Source organism: Leuciscus leuciscus, assembly GCF_965113295.1.
Source record: "Leuciscus leuciscus genome assembly, chromosome: 18".
Classification (NCBI taxonomy): domain Eukaryota; kingdom Metazoa; phylum Chordata; class Actinopteri; order Cypriniformes; family Leuciscidae; genus Leuciscus; species Leuciscus leuciscus.
Genome location: NC_138742.1, coordinates 17,661,235 through 17,680,969, shown reverse-complemented (window position 1 = coordinate 17,680,969; position 19,735 = coordinate 17,661,235). Strand labels below are relative to the sequence as shown.

At 36.0% G+C, this 19,735-nt stretch overlaps 1 protein-coding gene across 2 annotated transcripts in view; it reads right to left on the bottom strand.

Moving 5' to 3' along the window:
• The window catches only part of ephb2a (eph receptor B2a), a 76,119-nt gene that overhangs the window by 18,602 nt on the left and 37,782 nt on the right, over window positions 1-19,735 (bottom strand). For both annotated transcript variants that reach the window (XM_082146405.1, XM_082146406.1), the window contains exons 4-5: window positions 6,075-6,230; window positions 3,941-4,276 (exon numbers count right to left, since the gene is read on the bottom strand). In XM_082146405.1, coding sequence (XP_082002531.1) covers window positions 3,941-4,276; window positions 6,075-6,230 — 492 coding nt within the window. The remainder of the gene's footprint in view (window positions 1-3,940; window positions 4,277-6,074; window positions 6,231-19,735) is intronic.

Here is a 19,735-nt window from a genome sequence, read left to right as displayed (position 1 = left end):
AACTGGCCTCTGCGTAGCATTCACAGTTCCCTGGCACCCGTGCCGTTTTGGATATAGAGGAGCCATTATATCAACTGCAGCTTCAGACTGACTACTAACTGGAAAGAAAGACTCTGGAAGCCCATGTAACACTTCATTATCATTTACAAGCCTTAAGAAGCAAAAAGACAAGCGTGAAAGCTGGCAAACACTATGGCTGTTGATAAAACTGCACTCATGGTTTAAAGATCAAACAAATCACAGTGCCTTAAAGCCAAGCGATGCCTTGTACATGAAGTTTGCTCCTGGCATGCTTGCTTGGGTGTGTAGGGAGGAAAATTATTTTGTTTATATGCCAAATACTTATTCCCCAGACTTGCGTGATAAAATATAATAGGTAAGACAATATCTCAGCGTTTTAAGACCATTGATTTTAATCATTTTCAAAATAAATTGGTCAAATAAATCACACTGATACTCTTTCACATGTGCCATCTCTGTATAATGATAGCTGTTGAGCCCAAAGAAAGATGTTTTATACATTTTATTTACAGTTGGTATAAAGTTGATGGTTGATTACTCTGAGAGTTCGAGGCCTCAGGTTGTTATGCGTTCTCTGTTGCCGATCAGAGCTAAGGAATATTAAGCTCACAATGTTGTGTAAAAAATATGTCTTGTGCTATTTAGTTTCTCTGTAAACTTCGATCCTGAGCTTTGATTAAGTGTTTTTCCATGCGCTGGTTTCGATGGGCAGAACAGGCTCTGTGTCTTGATTTACTGCGCTGAATGGTGGGATGGTGTGTGAGGAGGATGGGATTGTTGAGAAGTTGAGCGTGCCGTTGTGTATTTTGGAGAGATTCATCTAAACAACACTAGGAAAGAAAGATGTGATTAGACTAGAACTCTAAATAGGAAGACGAACCATTTCAAACAATCACAAAATTCAATTCCTCAGACGCATGTAACTTTTTCACCCCCATAATTTGTAAATAAGCTGATGACAGGACTGCAATTTGGGTCATTATTAAAGACAAGCCAGTCAAATTGTCATCATTTACTCACCCTCACATATTTTGAAACCAGCATGACTTTCTTCAGTGAAATACAATTTTTTATTTATTTTTTTATGGATTGTTCAAGCTGCTCATTTTCATACAAAGAAAGTGAATGGTGAACACATGATCCTTCAGAAATCATTCTAATATGTTGATTTGCTGCTCAAGAAACATTTGGTAACACTTCATAATAAGATTTTATCAGTTCAAAGGTTGTTCATGTTTTCTTATTATTATGAATGTTGAAAACAGTCATGCTGCTTAATATTTTTATTTGTAAACTTGAATTTTTTTATGGGAATCTTTGATTAATAGAAAGTTAAAAATAACAGAATTTACTTGAAATACAATCATTTGTAACAATGTAAAAGTCTTTCCTCACTTTTGATCAATTTGATGCGTCCTTGCTGAATAACAGTATTAATTTCTTTAAAAACATTTTTCTTTACTGACCCTAACCTTTAGAAGAGTAATAAATATAAACTCCTTGGACCACAATGACAACAACAACAACAAAAATGCTATTATCCTTTAAATCTTGTTTATTCTCAGCACCCATGGTTTATTTAACTCTACAATATTTCAAAGGAAATGCCGTTTCTAAAGTTGAAGAAACCCAGAGCGTCTGGAGAGAATCCCCCACAGGTATGTGGCAATAAAATAGAGCAAGTCATAATATATGAAAATAAGTTCTCTCGTTTTGATGAGGTGATCGGTTTTCCAAAGAGTCTGCAGTAAGTGGTACTTCATCATTCCGCTGCTCTCTTTGACTGCAATTTATGAGAAATACAAGTAGTACTCTCTCAGTGAAAAACATAAATTCATATGTCCTTGCGGTATTCTGGAGGAGAATAAGAGGAACCGATTACGAGCATTTCCATCTGAAATGGATCTCAGAATCATTATTTTTTCCACAAGAATTTCCACTGTGGCAACTGACAAAGTCATTTACTTGTTGATCGCAGCTTAAAACAATGTAGACTTGAACACATTAATGGGAATACCTAGCCAAATGTTTCCAAAATGGAGGTTCTTATGGTATCAAGAAACGTCTGTATATATATATATATATTCTTGAAATTCCTTCCCTTAGGCTTAAATATCCAAAATCAAAACAAAAGAAGAAGAAATAGAAATAATAATAATAATAATTTCCTTTTACTGTTTTATTTATTTCTAGGACCCTTCCTAACTTGATTCACATTTCATGCATTTTATAAAAACCATTAGCTTGTACTGTAAGTTTGTCTGAGAAACATTATTAATAAATCCCTGAGCGTGGGAGGACGTTTATAGTTCCTGAGTGCAGTGTAAACCCGTGGCTGTTGAGCTCACGCTTAGGCTCTGGTTGAGCAGCCGGTCCTGGTATTGTCCCCTCTCTCTGTGTTTTGGGGACGCGGGTGGTGTGAGGTGGATTTTTGTCTTTTAATGGCAGCAGTGAAGCAGTAATGTGGACTGACAGGCACACCGGTGGAGCCCCAGCCTCCAGTGATAGGGCCAGCGAGTTCACTGCAGCACAGCCGGGGGCACGGCTCTCATTAAAACGCTCTATTAAACACTATTATGTTCCTTTTGAACTGGCTCTTTTTGACTGACAATTAAAATCCCTGTACAGAGCAATATGATGAGTGTTGTGGACTAGCTTTCAGTCCTCTGATAAAATTGAAGGAACATGAGAAACCTGATCAGGTGAAGATAAAAAGATGCAAACACATCAGTTTCATGATGAAGTCCTCTAATACTCAAAGCAGCAGGGAAAAACTAAAAACTGGGCAACATGAATAGTGAGACTCACAGAGATACTAGTGTGTGACTACAGTCTGGTGATGTGCAATACAACATATTTACTAAATCAGCAGGGATCTAGAGATGACACTAGACCAATGTAGATCAAAAGATCATTTTGGATCAATAGCTCAGGGATTTTCCAATTTGTATCTGAGGACCCTCAGGGGGCTGAAAGAGGGGTTTGACAGGGGTCAGTAGAAAGATAAAAAAAATTAAAAAAGTATAAAAAAAGTTTTTAAAAAAATTAACATTTACCAATATTTGATAGTAAATATATCAAATATATTATATGGAATTTTGCGCATATTTATACAAATATATAGTACACATTTATATATAGTATGCATTATATATAATATAATATATATATATATATATATATATATATATATATATATATATTCAATATATTAAAATATATGTATATTTATATACACATCTGATATATGCATATTTTTAAATTAATTTTAATAACATTTTACAAATATATATAATATATAGTGTAATAAAATAGCAATAATGATATTATTATTTATTAAATATATTGTTTTAAACATTTATAATATTTATTAATAATATAAAATATAAATAGGTCTTTGCACATTTAAATATTTAGCTACTTTAATATTTACTTTTACTACTACTATTATTACTGTTATTTTACAATCATTTTTTGGAGGTCGATGGCATCGAACCTTACTATTCAGCTTCAGTTAAGTCCAGTCTGACCCATTCCTGCTACATAGTCTGTCTACTATTGCTTTCCTGTAGCTCAAACAGTGTCGCGCTTGCAACGCCAAGGTCATGGGTTTGATTCCCAGGGAAAGCAAGAACTGATAAGAATGTAAATGTGTACCTTGAAATGCAATGCAAGTCGCTTTGGATAAAAGCGTCTGGCAAATGCGTAAATGTAAATGTACTAAAGCTGCTGCCTGCCGCTGCTCAGTGTATTTTATCCATAAACTTACTTCCAAAAAAGCAAAATAGTAGGAAAAAAAGCAAAATAAAAGCTCCTGAAATTCAAGGTCAAATTCAGCCCACAGCAAGTTGAAAGCATTTAGACTATGAACATCATCTGCGATGTCTCAAACTGTAACCGGAGTTTACTGCTGTCTTACCAGCCTGGTTTGTGGTGATGTTGACAGCGGTGAACTGAGGCGAGGAGGGACTCTGGTCAGACACTCCATTCACAGCCTGGATCTCAAAAGTGTACTGCGTGTGGGCCAGCAGGTCACTGATATGGACCCGTGGATCGGTCAGGCCAAGTTGGCGAGGCACGAACTGCACGTTGTCACCGCAGCGAGTGCATGACCCTCGACCCGAACCGCAGCTCTTGCAGATGATGTTGTAGACCACATCCTGCCGACCTCCGCTCTCCTTCGGCGGATCCCACTCCAGCCGCAGGGAGGTCTCGTTCACGCTAGAAATCACTCTATGGGGCGCAGACGGAACCGCTGTGGAAAGAGAAACACACTGCCTCATCAGCAGGTCCGTGTCTTATCGGGACATGAGTTTAATTAAACACAAGCCTAGGAATTCTTGGATTATGTGGTGTAATGTGCAGGAAAAAGTATGTGAACCCTTTGAATTTGTCTTTGAAATTTGATCTGATCACCAAGTCTCAACAATAGCCTAGCTAAAGTCCCCCTACATTAGGCCTATGTGATGTAAAGTAACTTTACATGTCCTGTCCCATGGTTTTTTCCCCTCATAGTCTGCTGGGTTGCTGACTTAAGCACATTCTAACGGCTTCGTCTTGTGTCTTTATGATCTGATTTTCCCTTATTCACAAGCCTATTATCATCGCTCCTTTAAAAAAGAAACTGGATCAAAGTAATCTCCGCTTTCTAACAAGCCACATTAATGTAACAATTTCATAATGGGTAATGACAAGAGATAAAAAGAGAAGTGGTTCATTGTAATGTAAAACAAGAGTTAAAGAGAAGAATGTTCTCCTCCCTCTATTCTGGACACAGTGCAGCAGTTCAGACTACTGACAGCGTAGAGCACTACTCCACTATTCACACCGGCTCACCCTTCCCAAAAGAACAGAGCATTATGCAAATCTCGACGGGTCAATCTCGCTGCTCGGTGAGTTACAGCAACGAATGAATGTTCAGTGAGTTACGCACACATTTTCATTTGCTGCACTTAACTGAAGCTTTAAATAGGGCAACCGCACACAAAAATGAAAAGACAAAAGACTGCCTATAAGCTCAAGCAAGTCTCCTGTGCTGAAGTTATTTTTCTGAGTAGAGATGTCAAAATGACCGGTACTGTGTGAATGAAGTTGATACTAAAATAAAGTAGTATTTTGCAATAGCAGTCTTTTTACAGTATAAACCCAATTCAGTACTCGAGGGCTGTCGGGTTGATTAAAAGCATAAAACTGCTTTTAAATCTGCTCATATGTGTACTTGAACCAGCGCAATATGTCTTGCAAATGCAATGTAAACTGTAGCTTAATAAACCTGCCACTGTCTATTATATCATTAATATATATCAAATGGCAATTTGATTATTTTTAAAATAATAACAATAATTACAACAACAATAATAATAATTGTTATTATTATTATTATATGTAATTACATTATTATATAAGCATTATATATAATAATTATTATAAATAACACTATTGTTGTTAATTTTAATAAACAACAACAACAATAATGATCTTTATTACTTGATATGCACCAATAATTAAATTCTGCCTGACAAGTCAACAATTATTTTTATCTTATAGATAATCAATAAATGACAGCTATTAAAATTAATATATATAAAATAAAACACTAAAAACTCAAATCAATCCATTTAGATGCTACAACTGAATCACAACATACAGTATGAAAAATTTATATTTATTTTGTTTTATTATATTATTGTTATTAAATTACTATTTTTAAATTATTAACTTCAACTGAAAGTTAGATGATAGCAAAAGTAAACAAACAAAAAAAAACAACAACAGGAAACGAGCAGCACATTTAAATATGAAATGATAATGATATATAAAAATATTTAAAAAAATCTGTAATATTGGTCAATACTTATATATTTTTTTTAAATCTGTAATATTGGCCAGTAACCAATATGGTATACTGATATATCAGGCATCCTTATTTATTACCATCTGTACTCTGAAAATCCTATTTCTGAGTGCTTTGTAGATCAAAGCCTGTCTGATTCTCCAAAAAGAGAGTCAAAATCACTGTAAATGACATAAAATAGCATAAGAGAATGACATACTGGTGCAAGGCATCTGTAGAGGGTCAGAGTCGGTACGGTAGTATCCACTGCGGCAGACACAATTGGTGGCACCCTCGTTGGTGGTGCGGCTGTTGATGGGACACTGGAGACATTTCTGATCCCCTTGAGAGGCTTTAAAGGATCCAGATGGACAGGCTGCATTAAGAAAGGTAGAGAAAGTTTACTATAGTGAATAGCAAATCGGAATAAACAAGTAAATAATTTAGGGATTGAAGTTCATTTTAGTTCCTTTGAAGATCTATCACACATACATAATATCTGGAGCTCACATTAATGTCTCCCCACGAGCACATTTTCTTATAAACCAGCCATCTTTATATTTCTGTTTGGAATCGAAGAGAAAAATAGGAAGGAAGTGAAAGCCCTCATAATGCCGTCTGATGGGCCTCCAGTGCAGTTTTGAAGCTTTATCTCGCACTGATAATCTTTTGTTTGGCACACAAAGAGCCGAATGGCACTCGGATATATCTGTGGAACAAACTAACAAAGACCTTGTTAAATCACAGCACAGCTTTTCCCTGCTGACTAGTCTTCACTGTAAACAAAATGCAAATGCGCTTGTGCTATTCAGAACTAATTATTTTTTAAATTAAGAATTTAATTACGTTTTTTGAAAGCTTTCTTTTAATAAGGTCTGAACTGGATATTTAGGCAATGGTTATTCTTCAACTGGTTCAGCAAGAATCTGTGTTGCCGAAAAGAGACGTTTACATGATAATGCATATACTTTACAATTCACAAACAGACCAACTCTTAAACTTTAAAGTCCCACCATTGAAATAAAAAAATAACAATAGTAGAGGAATAACAGCAGTTTCAAAAGATCATATCATATAATATTTGTAGTGTATTATATTGATGTTGTATTTATTTTAAACCTTTAATTTATCTTCCAGGGCATCTCAGTCTATAATCAACTTTTATTATATATTCAGTTTCCCCACTTTCTGAACAGAATCAAATGCAAACAACATTTTACAATACTTTCCTTCTGATTTTAATATTTACATGTGAATTTACAGTAACAAGTTAAATTATTTAATGAAATATTTTGGTAAACAAATTATTCACCACACTGAAATCAAAAACCATAAAATGTAATTACACGTGTGTTTTATGGGCATAACTCCAGCTTGTTAGCTAATGTGACAAGCTGCCTGCATTGAGAGTATGACGGGGAGCAGCAGATAGTGTGTGAAGTTATTGTTATGACAACCATACATGCCAACTGATTTGCTGAAAGTATTATTTGCTGCTCAAGAAACACCACTTATTAACACTTATTAATACCAGTGTTGAAAACACCTGTGCTGCTTAATACTTTTGTGGAAACTATGATACCTGTAAAAAAATTAAATAATCCAGGATTCTTTGAAGAATAGAAAGTTCATCAGCGTAATAACAGTAAATGACAGATTTTACATTTTTGAGTGAACTATCCCTTTATAAGTCATTGATCCTATAGCAGCTGAAACTGTGACATACTGTAGGCCTATTTAGATTTTTAATGAAGTTGGGACATACTAGGCCTACCTCATGAAACTGGGACTCTTGGGTGAATCAGAGCGTTAACACATTCATAATTTAGAATATACTGTAAGTCCCCCTGTAGTCAATAATTGTATCCCTTAAAACTCATCTTTGATCACCAAAATTATATATTTAATGTTTTTTTTCTTATAAAATAGATATATTTTAATGCCTTAAAATAGCTTGAATATAACCCTACACCCTTGCCTCATTTAGTATACGCGGGTCTATGAATATGCAAATTATCCCCGCCTCCACTCACTCACACCAGCTCAGAGATCCACTCGTTGACAATCACACATTGACGTGATTGGTTACAAGGTAGTTTATGATGTCAGAAACACCAGTGATTTCAAACCGCGTTTGAGACTGTCTTTGGTTCACTGCAGTTTTAAGGAGAAAATACTCAGCAATGGTGTTGACTTATGAATTTGCACATGGTTTGTCTAAGCATATCAAAAACACCACATAGACATATAAACATCAAAAGCTTGATTTTTCACCACAGGGGGACTTTAAAAACAAAACCTACACCATCCTGTCAAGTGACTGCAGAGAATGATATGTTAAAGTCATGCAGTGTTTTGACTAAATCAAAACTCGCACATTTTCCCACAGACAGCAAGACAGACAGCATCCTTTATTTGCTCACAGCAAATTAGTCAACAGCTGCCTCATCTGCCCCTCGGCCAAAATCACCTCCACGCTCACAATAATACAAGCGTTTGTACCACACAGAAATAGCCCACTGACTCCGGTTGGAAATAAATCAAAGATTGAGGGTAGATGTAATATGAGTCACATATCATCTGCAGGTGCAAAGCAATCAACACTTACAAAGAGCAAAGTGTGTTCTAGGAAGTACAATGAAACTCATTCTATTAGCCTAATACCCCAAATGGCTTTGACAGTAAAACATTACTCTTGGCTGGCGCTCTCAGCCTATGATTGATGACAGAACATTCTCTTTCTGCCAGAAGGAATATAAGGCTTACACGCTCACACATCACAGTGAGTTAGAGCGGTGGACGTGGTGAATGAGGTGTTGGTTACAGTTGAATGAGGCAGAGTGGGTGTGAGTGACAGTGTACAGGAGTGGAATTAAATCTGTGGTACCACAGGGCTCCACAATAGAGATTGTGCTGTGCGAGAGGGAGAATGACAGAAGAACAATATCCTACGACATATTAGATGTGTGTGCCGAGTGTACTGTACATGACTAGAGTGTTTAAGTAGGCGCTAATGGAATTCTGGGAGAAATTGATTAAAGACCTTTGTGGCAGCGCACATTTTTTATAATCTTACAGATCTGTTTATCTTCATTCCTGTGAATTGTTGTGCTCTTTTATTATGAGGCAGATTTTACAACAGGGAAATCACTATAAATACTTCATAACCTTGGTATAACAGTTTATCCTTTGGTGAAATACATTTCCATGCTTCTTAAACACAAACGTACTTATTTAAAGGTGTGTAATTTTCTCAATGTTAAAGGGGTCATATAATAGTACATGCACTTTTACAAGTTGATTGTACTGAAATGTGTGTTGCCAGTGCCTGTACACAACCATCATAAAATGATAGAAATCCATCCAGTGTTTTTTTTAAAATCTTCTTATACGTTTCCCCCCATCTCAAATCAAGCTGTTCGATATTGTGACGTCACAAAATCGACGCCCCTCCCACAATTGCTGATTGACAAGAGCGTTTCAACACAGACCCGCCCTTGCTCGTGAGCGAGCTGTCAATCATAGCCCGCGCGGACCGGCGCGGTCATTGTTGATAGCTGGAACACTGTCTGTCTATGAGCAGAATGGTGGTGTTCTGTTCTTCGGTGCAATAACGAACACAGCAGTCATATTGATGTTCCTAAATCCGAACCGCTGAAGACGCAGTGGCTGAGTTTTTTTTCGAAGGGAATATTACTCACGATCAACGTCAATGCTTTCATGTTTGCGAGCGTGAATCATTTCACACACCAGACTGCTTTATAAACTAGGTCAGTATAAAGCTGTTTTTGCTAAGAAGCTGCTCCTGAAAAAAGGATTGGTACCAACTATTCGTGTTCCTGCTGCACCTCCAGGAGAACTGAAGTGAGTGTAACGTTTTATTAATATTAATATTTAGCCTATATTAATCTTTGCAAATCGCTTGCACGCTTCACGAATGCGGCTATTTTTACACTCGGGTACATTACGGCATGTTTTCTATGTACGACGTTCTCAATATAATTCATAATCCCACGTTTATAATGAACAACGCATTATGGTTATTGTGTTATTATTACAAACGGTGTCCGCACAGAACAGAGGGGCGGGGTGAGCAAAGCTCATTATCATTTAAAGACACATGCACTCAAACGGCGTGCTGAAAACAGAGCTGTATTTGACCAGGTAAAATGAATGTTTTCTTACAATACTAATGAGAATTTTTAATTAAGGTATATTACAAACTTTTAATTTAGACCCTAAAGAATCATATTAGCTTGTACAAAAATGGCATTGTATGACCCCTTTAAAATACTTTCTACCATGTCTTCTTAAGGTGAGACACTACAGGTGAATAGGGTAAAATTTTTAACTAGCAGACATCACCATGAAACTTTCCCAGTTGATTACCTACATTGAGATGAGAAAAAAATGTATTACAAGATTTCTGTAATTTAATGTTTAAATATGCAAATTAGGCTATATCTAATTAAATATGCGCTAATTTGCATATCTATAAAAAAAAACGAAATCTGAGTATTGGATAAAGCCAGGTTAAAAAAATTATTTTCATTGTGTTCACATATTAGATTGGAAAAAAATCACAGAGGGATTTATGGATATCTACTTTTGCTATCCTGTAAATCAGAATATACTGTCAATAGCCTTAAAAAAAAGATTTTCGCCATGTTTTTTGGAATAAAATGTTATATAAATCAGGATAGGAATAATATATTTACAAATCCCTCAGTAAATGTCTTCATAATATAACTAGGTACAAGACTGGAAAGTTTGGTGTATATAGAGGTGCTACTGAAGTGGAGATTTCGGACTTGGAGTATGAGAGAAAAGTCATTTTGAGAAAACAGGCTTTAAAGATTTATCATCAGCCAATGAGATTGCGCATTCAGCCCTTTTACTTTCACGATTGGTTGCTGATAAAAAGGAAATGACCATATTTGGATCCGACAGGATTGTACAGGAGAGAGAGAGAGCTTTCTAACGGTGATTGTAATGACAGGGAGCAGACAGCGATCGCGGAGCAGAGGGAGGATTAAGAACGCCAACTTTTGTTGAATTTACGAGAAATCTACAGACGCAAACAGACAAAGGGTAGTAAAATAAAGACCTAAATGTGTATTTCGGACTTTTTTTCACCACAAGTCTGAAAGAAGACATGTTATTGAAGACAAATATCCAAACATCTCAAAATTGACCAGTAAAAAAAAAAAAAAACGATGTTTTTGCCTGCCGTGTCTCGCCTTAAATACCGAGACAATCGGTTTATGCTGGGAATCCAGACTTGTTTGAGAATCCAAACCAGCCCAATCTAGCTCAACCAATGGCGTGAGTTTGGGGTGGGACTATCCGTTTAGCAGACAAATGGAAGATGAGGTTAGTGTTCGCAATAACAATTATTATTTTTTTTTTTACAATTCCATTTGCAGATGCCATTACTGGTTGTTTTAGGGTGGTGGTGACTGATTTAGTGAACATTTTCACCTGATTATGTCACGTTTTGTTTTATGTCAGTCATGTTTCATGTCTTTGTCATGTGATTCCCTGTTAGTCATGTGATCCTGCCATGTGTTATGTGTTGTCATGTTGTCATTGGTTCAATGTTTCATTGTTCACAGGTGTCCCTTGCCTAGTCATTATTTATTTATTTTATTTTTATTAGTTTATTTGTCAGGGACAATGTACAAAATACATTAATCTTACGAAAAGATGTTTTGTACCAGAGTTAGCAAAGACTATTTTCCATCTGAAGTCCCCGGGCAGATGCACAATATATAAACATTAAATAAAAATAAAAAACTAATCAAAAAACCATAACAGCCTAATATATATACAACATAGTCAAAAACATTTACTTCAATATTACATTTGTAGACTTTAAATGTACTGATGCTGACACAACTGGTTATCGAGGATGTAATTCTTTACGTTTCGAGAGAAATTATTCCGATCTACAGATAATTTCAGACTATCTGGGAGTTGATTCCATTGTTTAATGGTTTTATATGAAAAGGCTGTCTGTGCAAAGGCGGAGGATCTTTTCGGGATAGCACAATTTCTGTGAGCAGTGGAGCGGGATGTTCGGTTTGTTTGTTCAGAGTAAAGTTTTATGACTTTTTTCATTGAGGGTGGAGCAATATTATTAGCAATTTTAAAAACAGTTCTTAAATTTGTATATCGAATTAAAGAATCAAAACTTAATATTTTATATTTACTGAGAATATTACAGTGATGATAGCGAGGGCCTTTTCTGTCAAGCACCTTTAAGGCCTGATTATAGACCGATCTGAGCGGTTTGAGTGTGGTCTCGTTGGCCTGAGACCAACAGGACAAACAATAGGTGATGTGTGGAGAGATCATGGCATTAAAATACATAAAAGATGCTTCTGTTGTCAAACTATTCCTAATGTGTCTAAAGATGGAGATATTATATTTAATAGAATTGCACATTCTTTTAATATGTTTTTTTTTTTATTTTTTTTTATTTTTTTTTTATGTTTTTTATTAGTCTTGTGTATTTAAGCCCTCATGTTTGCCATGTGTTTTTGTGAAGTATTATTTCACTGTTACCATTATTGGTAAGCTTCATGTTCATGTTCAAGTTCATGTTCATGCCACGCCTTTGTTTTACGTTTGATCACATTTTGGAAATAAAGCTGCATTTGGGTTCTCATCTTAATTTGCCTATAGTGGACTTCATAACATTAAAGATTCATGTGGGTGAACTGAATCAAAAGATACATTTCATTGATTTGTTATGTGAGCCTTAAGATGGAGTTATATTTACAGTTGCTTTGTGAAATGTTGCGGGCAAAATCCAGTCATTTCAATAGGTGTCCGCACAATCGGGAATGTCATGTAAAATATTTCCCCATGCTGATTTTGCATCGGGTTCAAGTTTTTGATGGAAATTTGCCACAATTACCAACAGAATGCTTGTTTTGAAAGAGACTTCTATGTGAATGACAGTTCAAACATCACTCTTTTTTTGCAGATATCGCACTAAAATTGCACTAATGTGACCACACCTTCACTAGGTTACAACCTGTATGTGATGACTTTTTGAGTCTTATTGAGTCATTAAATAAATGATTCACTCAACAGAATTGTTCAAAAACACAGTCATTTGCATAATAAAAAAAAAAAAAGAAATAAACTTCGTATTAAAAAAGATGGTTATATGGTTTTAGCTACAAAAAAAAGTCAAAATAAATTGATCATGGGTTTCAGAAACATCCTTGCATCATTTTAACTGTGTACCAGCAGTTATTCTTTTTAATTTTTCCACCCAAGATTGACTCATTTTTCGTACTGAATGAACAACATGCCCTCTTTCATTCAAACACTATTGGTCAGCAGCTTCTCATTCACAAATGGCATGTCCCAGTTTGAGTCTTGTTTAGACTTGAAATGCCAACTCATTCATGAACAACACATCCTAATTTGTTCATTTCATTTACTAATGAGATGTTCTAGTTTGTTCAGTGTTTCCACTTAGAGACTCAAATCACAGACTCATTTAGTGTATTCCGTCAGTAGGTCCAACCAATGGAATGGTCCTTTACAGTCCGGACTCGAAAGCTACTGGCTTGTGCAAAAACCACCAAAGTAGCAACATGCTTCAAAAGGGAGTTACTTATGAGTCAGTGCATGACGACTGAATGAGAACGATTCATTTACTTAAAAAGATTCATTCAAAAACACAGAAACATTGCTAATTCTGTAACTCAATTGACAACAAATGTCTTCAAAACTTGACAACTAAAGACACAGCTAAATGCCACTGAATTGCATGTAAAATGTATTTTGAAGGTTTTATGGTAAAGGCTTTTTGCATCTCCATAATGAATCAAGCTTACACTATATGACTCCATCTGCACATACTTTGTCGCTTCATAAACAAGCTGCTCAGCTAAAAAACCACAGCGGTTGAGAGTAAGGAAATTAAATCCGCAGAAGAGAAAAAGGTCAATTCTTCCTCAGACAATGCAGAGACTGACATCACGGGCCTTTTTCATTGACAGACATAATTTCATGCGGGAAGATATGGTTGCAGTCTTTTGTAAGCCCTCTCCAACAATTTTCTTGGCCAACTTGAGGCCACAGATGTGTCTGTAACCCTACTTGGCAAAGCAGGAGGTTGGAGAGGCATTAATATCCATTAGAGGTGCCGTGTCAACCTGCTGAACTCATCTCAGGATTCACACGGGAGTTCACTTGTTTAATGGGGGTGAAGGACTGAACTCATCTGTGCTATACTGCCTGTCATCTCCATATCAAGGTGAATGAAAAATTTAAGGAGTTACTATGGTAATGAGCCTCTTCTTTGAGCATGTTTCACAAAGCCTTCAAAGGAAGTAGCATCATTTGTTTTTGAGGATTTTACCTTCCAGTGAAGCACAAATTTTGCTATAATATACGACAGATGACTCAGTCCTCTACTTCAATTTGCCAAGAACGCCCAAATATGATGACCCCATTTTTTTTAAATAGTAATAATAATACAAATATATATGTAGGCTACATTTAGTGTTCGAAAGTTCAGGGTCGGTAAGGTTTTTTAAATATTTTTTGAAGAATCACTTATGGCTGCAATTATTTGTTAAAAAAAATCAGTGAAAAAAACACTAATAATGCTAAATATTGTGATTTTTTTATTTGAATACATTTTAAACTAATTTATTCCTGTGATGGCAAAGCTGAATTTTTAGCATCATTACTCCAGTTTTCAGTGTCACATGATCCTTCAAAAATCATTCTGATGTGCTAATTTGGTGCTCAAGGAACATTTCTTATTTTCAATGTTGAAAACAGTTGTGCTGCTTAATAATTTAGTGAAAACTGGAAAAAAAAAAGTATGACATTTGTATTTTTCATATTTACGGTCACTTTTGATCAATTTAATGCATCCTTGCTAAATAACATTTTTTTTTTTTTAAATCTTACTGACCCCAAACTTTTAAACAGTAGTGTATTTTCATTAGACACCTTGGTACACATATTAAAACATACTGTCACATTGTATTTGTTCATGTTGACAGTCAAAAATACATTTAAATATTTTCCATGGCCCCCCAGAACCATCTTTACTGTCACACTGTCACTGTACAGGAACCTGAAATATGACCACAGTGAAAACACAGTCAGAAACGGACAGCATGTGATGAACCGGCGCGGAGCGACTACCCAGAGCAGAACTGTCAGTAAACACAACAATGAAGAGCTCATCTCAAGAATGTATAAACAATCTCCACAGTGAGCCTCCACTGATGCCTGTAGAAGTGTGTTAACACTTTGTAGGAAGGAATATACCAAAAATGTATTCACCCACTAATATCATCAATTTGCACATGCCGTTTCAGTTGTTGCACCAATACAGTAAATTAATTATGAAAAAGTAACAGTGCAAACGTGCCCAAAAACTTGATTAAAACATTTTTTATATCAAAACACCACATTTTGCAGGACAGTTCTAGGCACTTATTTGCAGAAGCATCTCAATTGGCTCTTCCAAAAAAATGTGCAAGGTCTACACTTCATGCCTGGATATATGCCCAGTTATGATGCTCTTCTACATTAATGATCATCATTTGATGAATTACTGCTGTCCAGATCAATAGAAACTGCACACTAACATTTATTTTAAACAAAGTTCTGTGCAGGGCTCGCAAAATTTCAAAATTGCTGGTAGCCCTCCGGGCAGGCACTCTTCAGATTTTGGTAGCCCGAAATGAATTTTACCAGCCCAGATAAAAAGACAATTTTCAATGTAGAAAATTGGTTAGGAGTCAAAACAATGAATCACAAAACAAAATATCAACAAATATGCATCTGGTTCTAACTGAATTGAAATGTGTGTGACAATGGAACATGAATCAGTCATGTCTGTGGCTCAGCCCCCAATGAGGGTATGATAATTTTTTTTTTTTAAAGTAACACTTTAGTTTAGGGTCTAATACTCACTTATACTCAGTCAGGGTGGTTCGGGGGCACCCCCGAGAAAATTTTGATTTCTCTGATCTACATATATGTGCATTTTAAGATGTTTTGAAGGCCAAAAAAAATGGATAACAATAGCTTTAAAACCATGTAAGTGGGCAGCTGATTATTTTTCTCTCCTCATCAGCGTCACACTCCTATTCTCTTTGTCTTCCCCTCCTAAAGCTGAGCTTTGACTGATATAGGCTTTTCATTTTTGTCTGTCAGTGAAGTAAACAAAGGGTCATCTGATTTATGAATCATTTTCTCAGACGCATTAATTTACTGAAAGCTACTGGGAAAGCTAGGTAGCCTAAGTTTATTAAATTCATTCACAGTATACACATTCATTATTGATCTTATTCCTAATACAGGGCCGTAGACAGGGCTTTATAATCAAAGAGGTCCTACATTTAAGGTTATTAGTGGGTTACATTTTTTTTTTTTTATATATATATATGTCCATTTCAAGACATTTTAAGGCCAAAAAAGGATATTGAAATAGCTTTAAAACAACGTCAGTGGGCAGTAGATTATTTGTCAATACCTGCTCTCACTTATCCATCACTCTTTCTTTTTCTCTCAGTCTCCTCATCTTGCCCTGTCTCTTCCCCTCCTAAAGCTGAACTTAATTTACTGAAGGCTACAAATTGTATATTAATTCTCAACATGTACACATTCATTATTAATCTTGTGCCCAACATGAAAACGGCTTTGTTAATGCTCTGTTAATGTCCCCTCACAATGACAGCAAACTAATTATTAGTCACGTTACATAGGCCTATTTTCAGTTCAAAATGGCGAAATTCGACAAAAGTATATTCGTTTGTCTGATCATTTTTGTCATTCGTTTCACATTTATGACCTAAAAAAAACCTGTCAAATATGAAATGTTTAGTTTAGCTACTTACATCTTATCTCGCACTTGACCGTAAACTGAAGCGAGTCGCTCTCTGCTCAAATTCGCGCTCAGAAGCTTCTGTGTATATAAAGCCCGCCTACTTTGATTTGATTGGTCATCTCAAATATTCTGACATTGACAGACCAATGAGACTCAGATGAACACACGAACACACACACCCTGTCCTCTGTTTCTGACGTGTGCTCTGCTCGGCGCTGCTGCGGATTGAAGATGAAGAACGCGCTGAATCTGATTAGAACAAGACTGAAGCGAACAGTATTTCAGATAGCCCGTCGGGCAGGCCGGTTATGCATTTTGGTAGCCCGAATGGAAAACAATATAGCCCCGGGACGTCGGGCAGGCGATTTTGCGAGCCCTGCTGTGGGTGGCAATAGCAAAGCATTCATTTAACCAGGCAAATTATTTTTGTGCTGCTGACTTTTGTGAATACAGCTATTATTAAAGCTACAATATGTAAAAAAGAATTCGCAGCTAGGGGTCGCTAAGCTCTAACAATAACAAAGGCGTAGGTTGATGATGCAGTGATAAGCGGAATGATGGGACTTGCTGTCATGCCGATGGATCTAATAATGTTTTTTAACATGACTGTGGTATGAAGCAGGGGGCGATTGCTAATAAGAGACAGATATCAGCGCCACACGCGAGTCCCGCGGATATAAAGGAATGAGGACATTTAATTCTACTGAACTACCCGCAAGTGCTGAATTACTATATTCACACAGGTCATTTTTTTTCAACGGATTGAACTTGTGAGGTAACGTTACACTATCATACTAAACAGCATTTGAGTGTATTGAAAGTTATAATGTTATTCTATGTTAGTTTGTTTGCTATATGAGACTAGCAGTAAGCTAGATCAACATTAGAATAACATACTGATCATATTCTAATATTTCATCATGTTGAGCAGAGCTATATAACATTGATTTGTTTTATGTACATTTGCTCACCTGTCTAATAAAGTACATGCAAGAGCGGCGTCCCTGTCAAGTCGTGACTCGTGAAGTTCTGTCAAGTCCAAGTTAGTCACGGACGTAGAGCTCTCAGCATCTCGAAAACGCCACACTGATATTGATCCTCGTTTTGGTTCGCCTTTTGTCCCAAAGTCTGCTTGCCATGGTCCATAATGTTTGAACGAAACAACAACAGCGTGCCGCTAGACATTACAGACTACGCAGTTGTCCATGTCTGTCGCCATGGTTACTATGGTAGAACAAGCGGAAACCAGGGATAACGCGGCAATTACGTCAATGACAGGCCACTTTTTAAAATTGTGAATTTCTCTGAATTTACAAATTCTTGGAAACATTTAGGATAATGGAAGTACACAATTGAAATAAATAACACTGTGCAAGTGGTTTTTGGATATTTCGATACAAAATTCTTACATATTGTACCTTTAAGTGAATTAACACCTTAATGTTGAGTTACCTTGCATTTTTTGCCTTATTTTCAAATTTTCTTATTTCTTTTCTTATTTCTAAAAAAAAAGCAAAACCAAAACAAGACACATTTACTTGAGAAGCAAAACTGCGTAAGATGAGATCTGTTTTTAGAGAATATATTTTAAGTAAAAAAAAAAATCTTTTTAAAGATGTTTAGATATTTTACTGAAAAAGTAAATGTATTTGTACACTGTAAAAAGTGATCAGTTGACTTAAAAAAAACAGTGAGGAAACCCGTTGCCTTAAAATTCTTAAGTAAATAAACTTGCGTAATAAAGTTATTGAGGAATTGTCAAGTTCACATAACTTAATTTTTTCAATTATGCTTGGTTTATTTACTTAAAGGTATAGCGGAGGATCTTTCCAAATTTTAGATAAGACCCGCCCTCACCACTTTTTGAAAAGTTTGATTGATTCACCAGAATGATTGACAATTAGGAGACCAATAGTTTAGACTACCCACCAGGAAGTAAAACATCCTCCGCTATACCTTTAATTTGCTTCATTTTAAGGCAACGGGTTTCCTCACTTATTTTAAGTTAAGTCAACTTTTACAGTATAGCGTGAGAAGTTAATATCTGATATTCTATGTTTGGTCTAGAAATTTACAAGTGCATATGTCTAACATATGTCCAACAGCATATGTCTTCATAAAATGTCAAGAAGAACAGCTTGAGCAAGTTCTTAAAAACTAAGCACACTAATGCACTTAGGACTCCTTAAAATACTGAAGTCACTGAAGTCTTGTATTGTTACAGAAAAATGACGACAGCTGTACCATGTACTAGTTCAAGCTAACATCTTGTTTTCATCCTCAGACAAGGTCATTAATTCCCACCGATGTGTGAGGGAACTCTCCCAGACTTTCATCACCATGGCTGAGTGCAACAGAAGATTCAGATTAATCTTGAATTCTTACGAAATGGCCAGGATTACCCAGCAGGACAGGACGGAGCCTGGGAGGCACAGGAATCCTACCCCCCTATGCCCAACATGGCTGAGCAGAACACAAGCTAGAAGTGTAATCTGAAGGGCGGCTGGCCAAGAACAAATGCAAGAGATCTGAACATAAACCACAAGAATAAAGCAGAGGAAGCTCTATAGAGTATAGTCAATAACAGATTCTTTCATGCCTTTATCATCACTAATGTCTGGAATCTGAATAATTATGGGCCACAGCCAGACTGAGTTGAAGGACATTTCGGGTGTACTGTACAGAAAGAAGAAAACAACCCTTTAAAATACTGACAGGCTCATTTAAATAACAAAAACTTTTTTTGTGTGTGTGTGTCTATGAAAAATATGTTCTGGCCACAACATTAAACACTCACTAGCTTACTACTTGTCAAGGTAAATGTCAAGGTAATCTCATTAGTAATTAATAATTATTTGTACGTAAAGTGTTCTACAACACATGCAGAGAGACAGAGAGAGAAAGAGATCACATTTACATTTTTATATATATATATATATATATAAACATACACAGACATACACTACCATTCAGTTCCGTGAGTTCCGTGAGCACTTAACCTTATA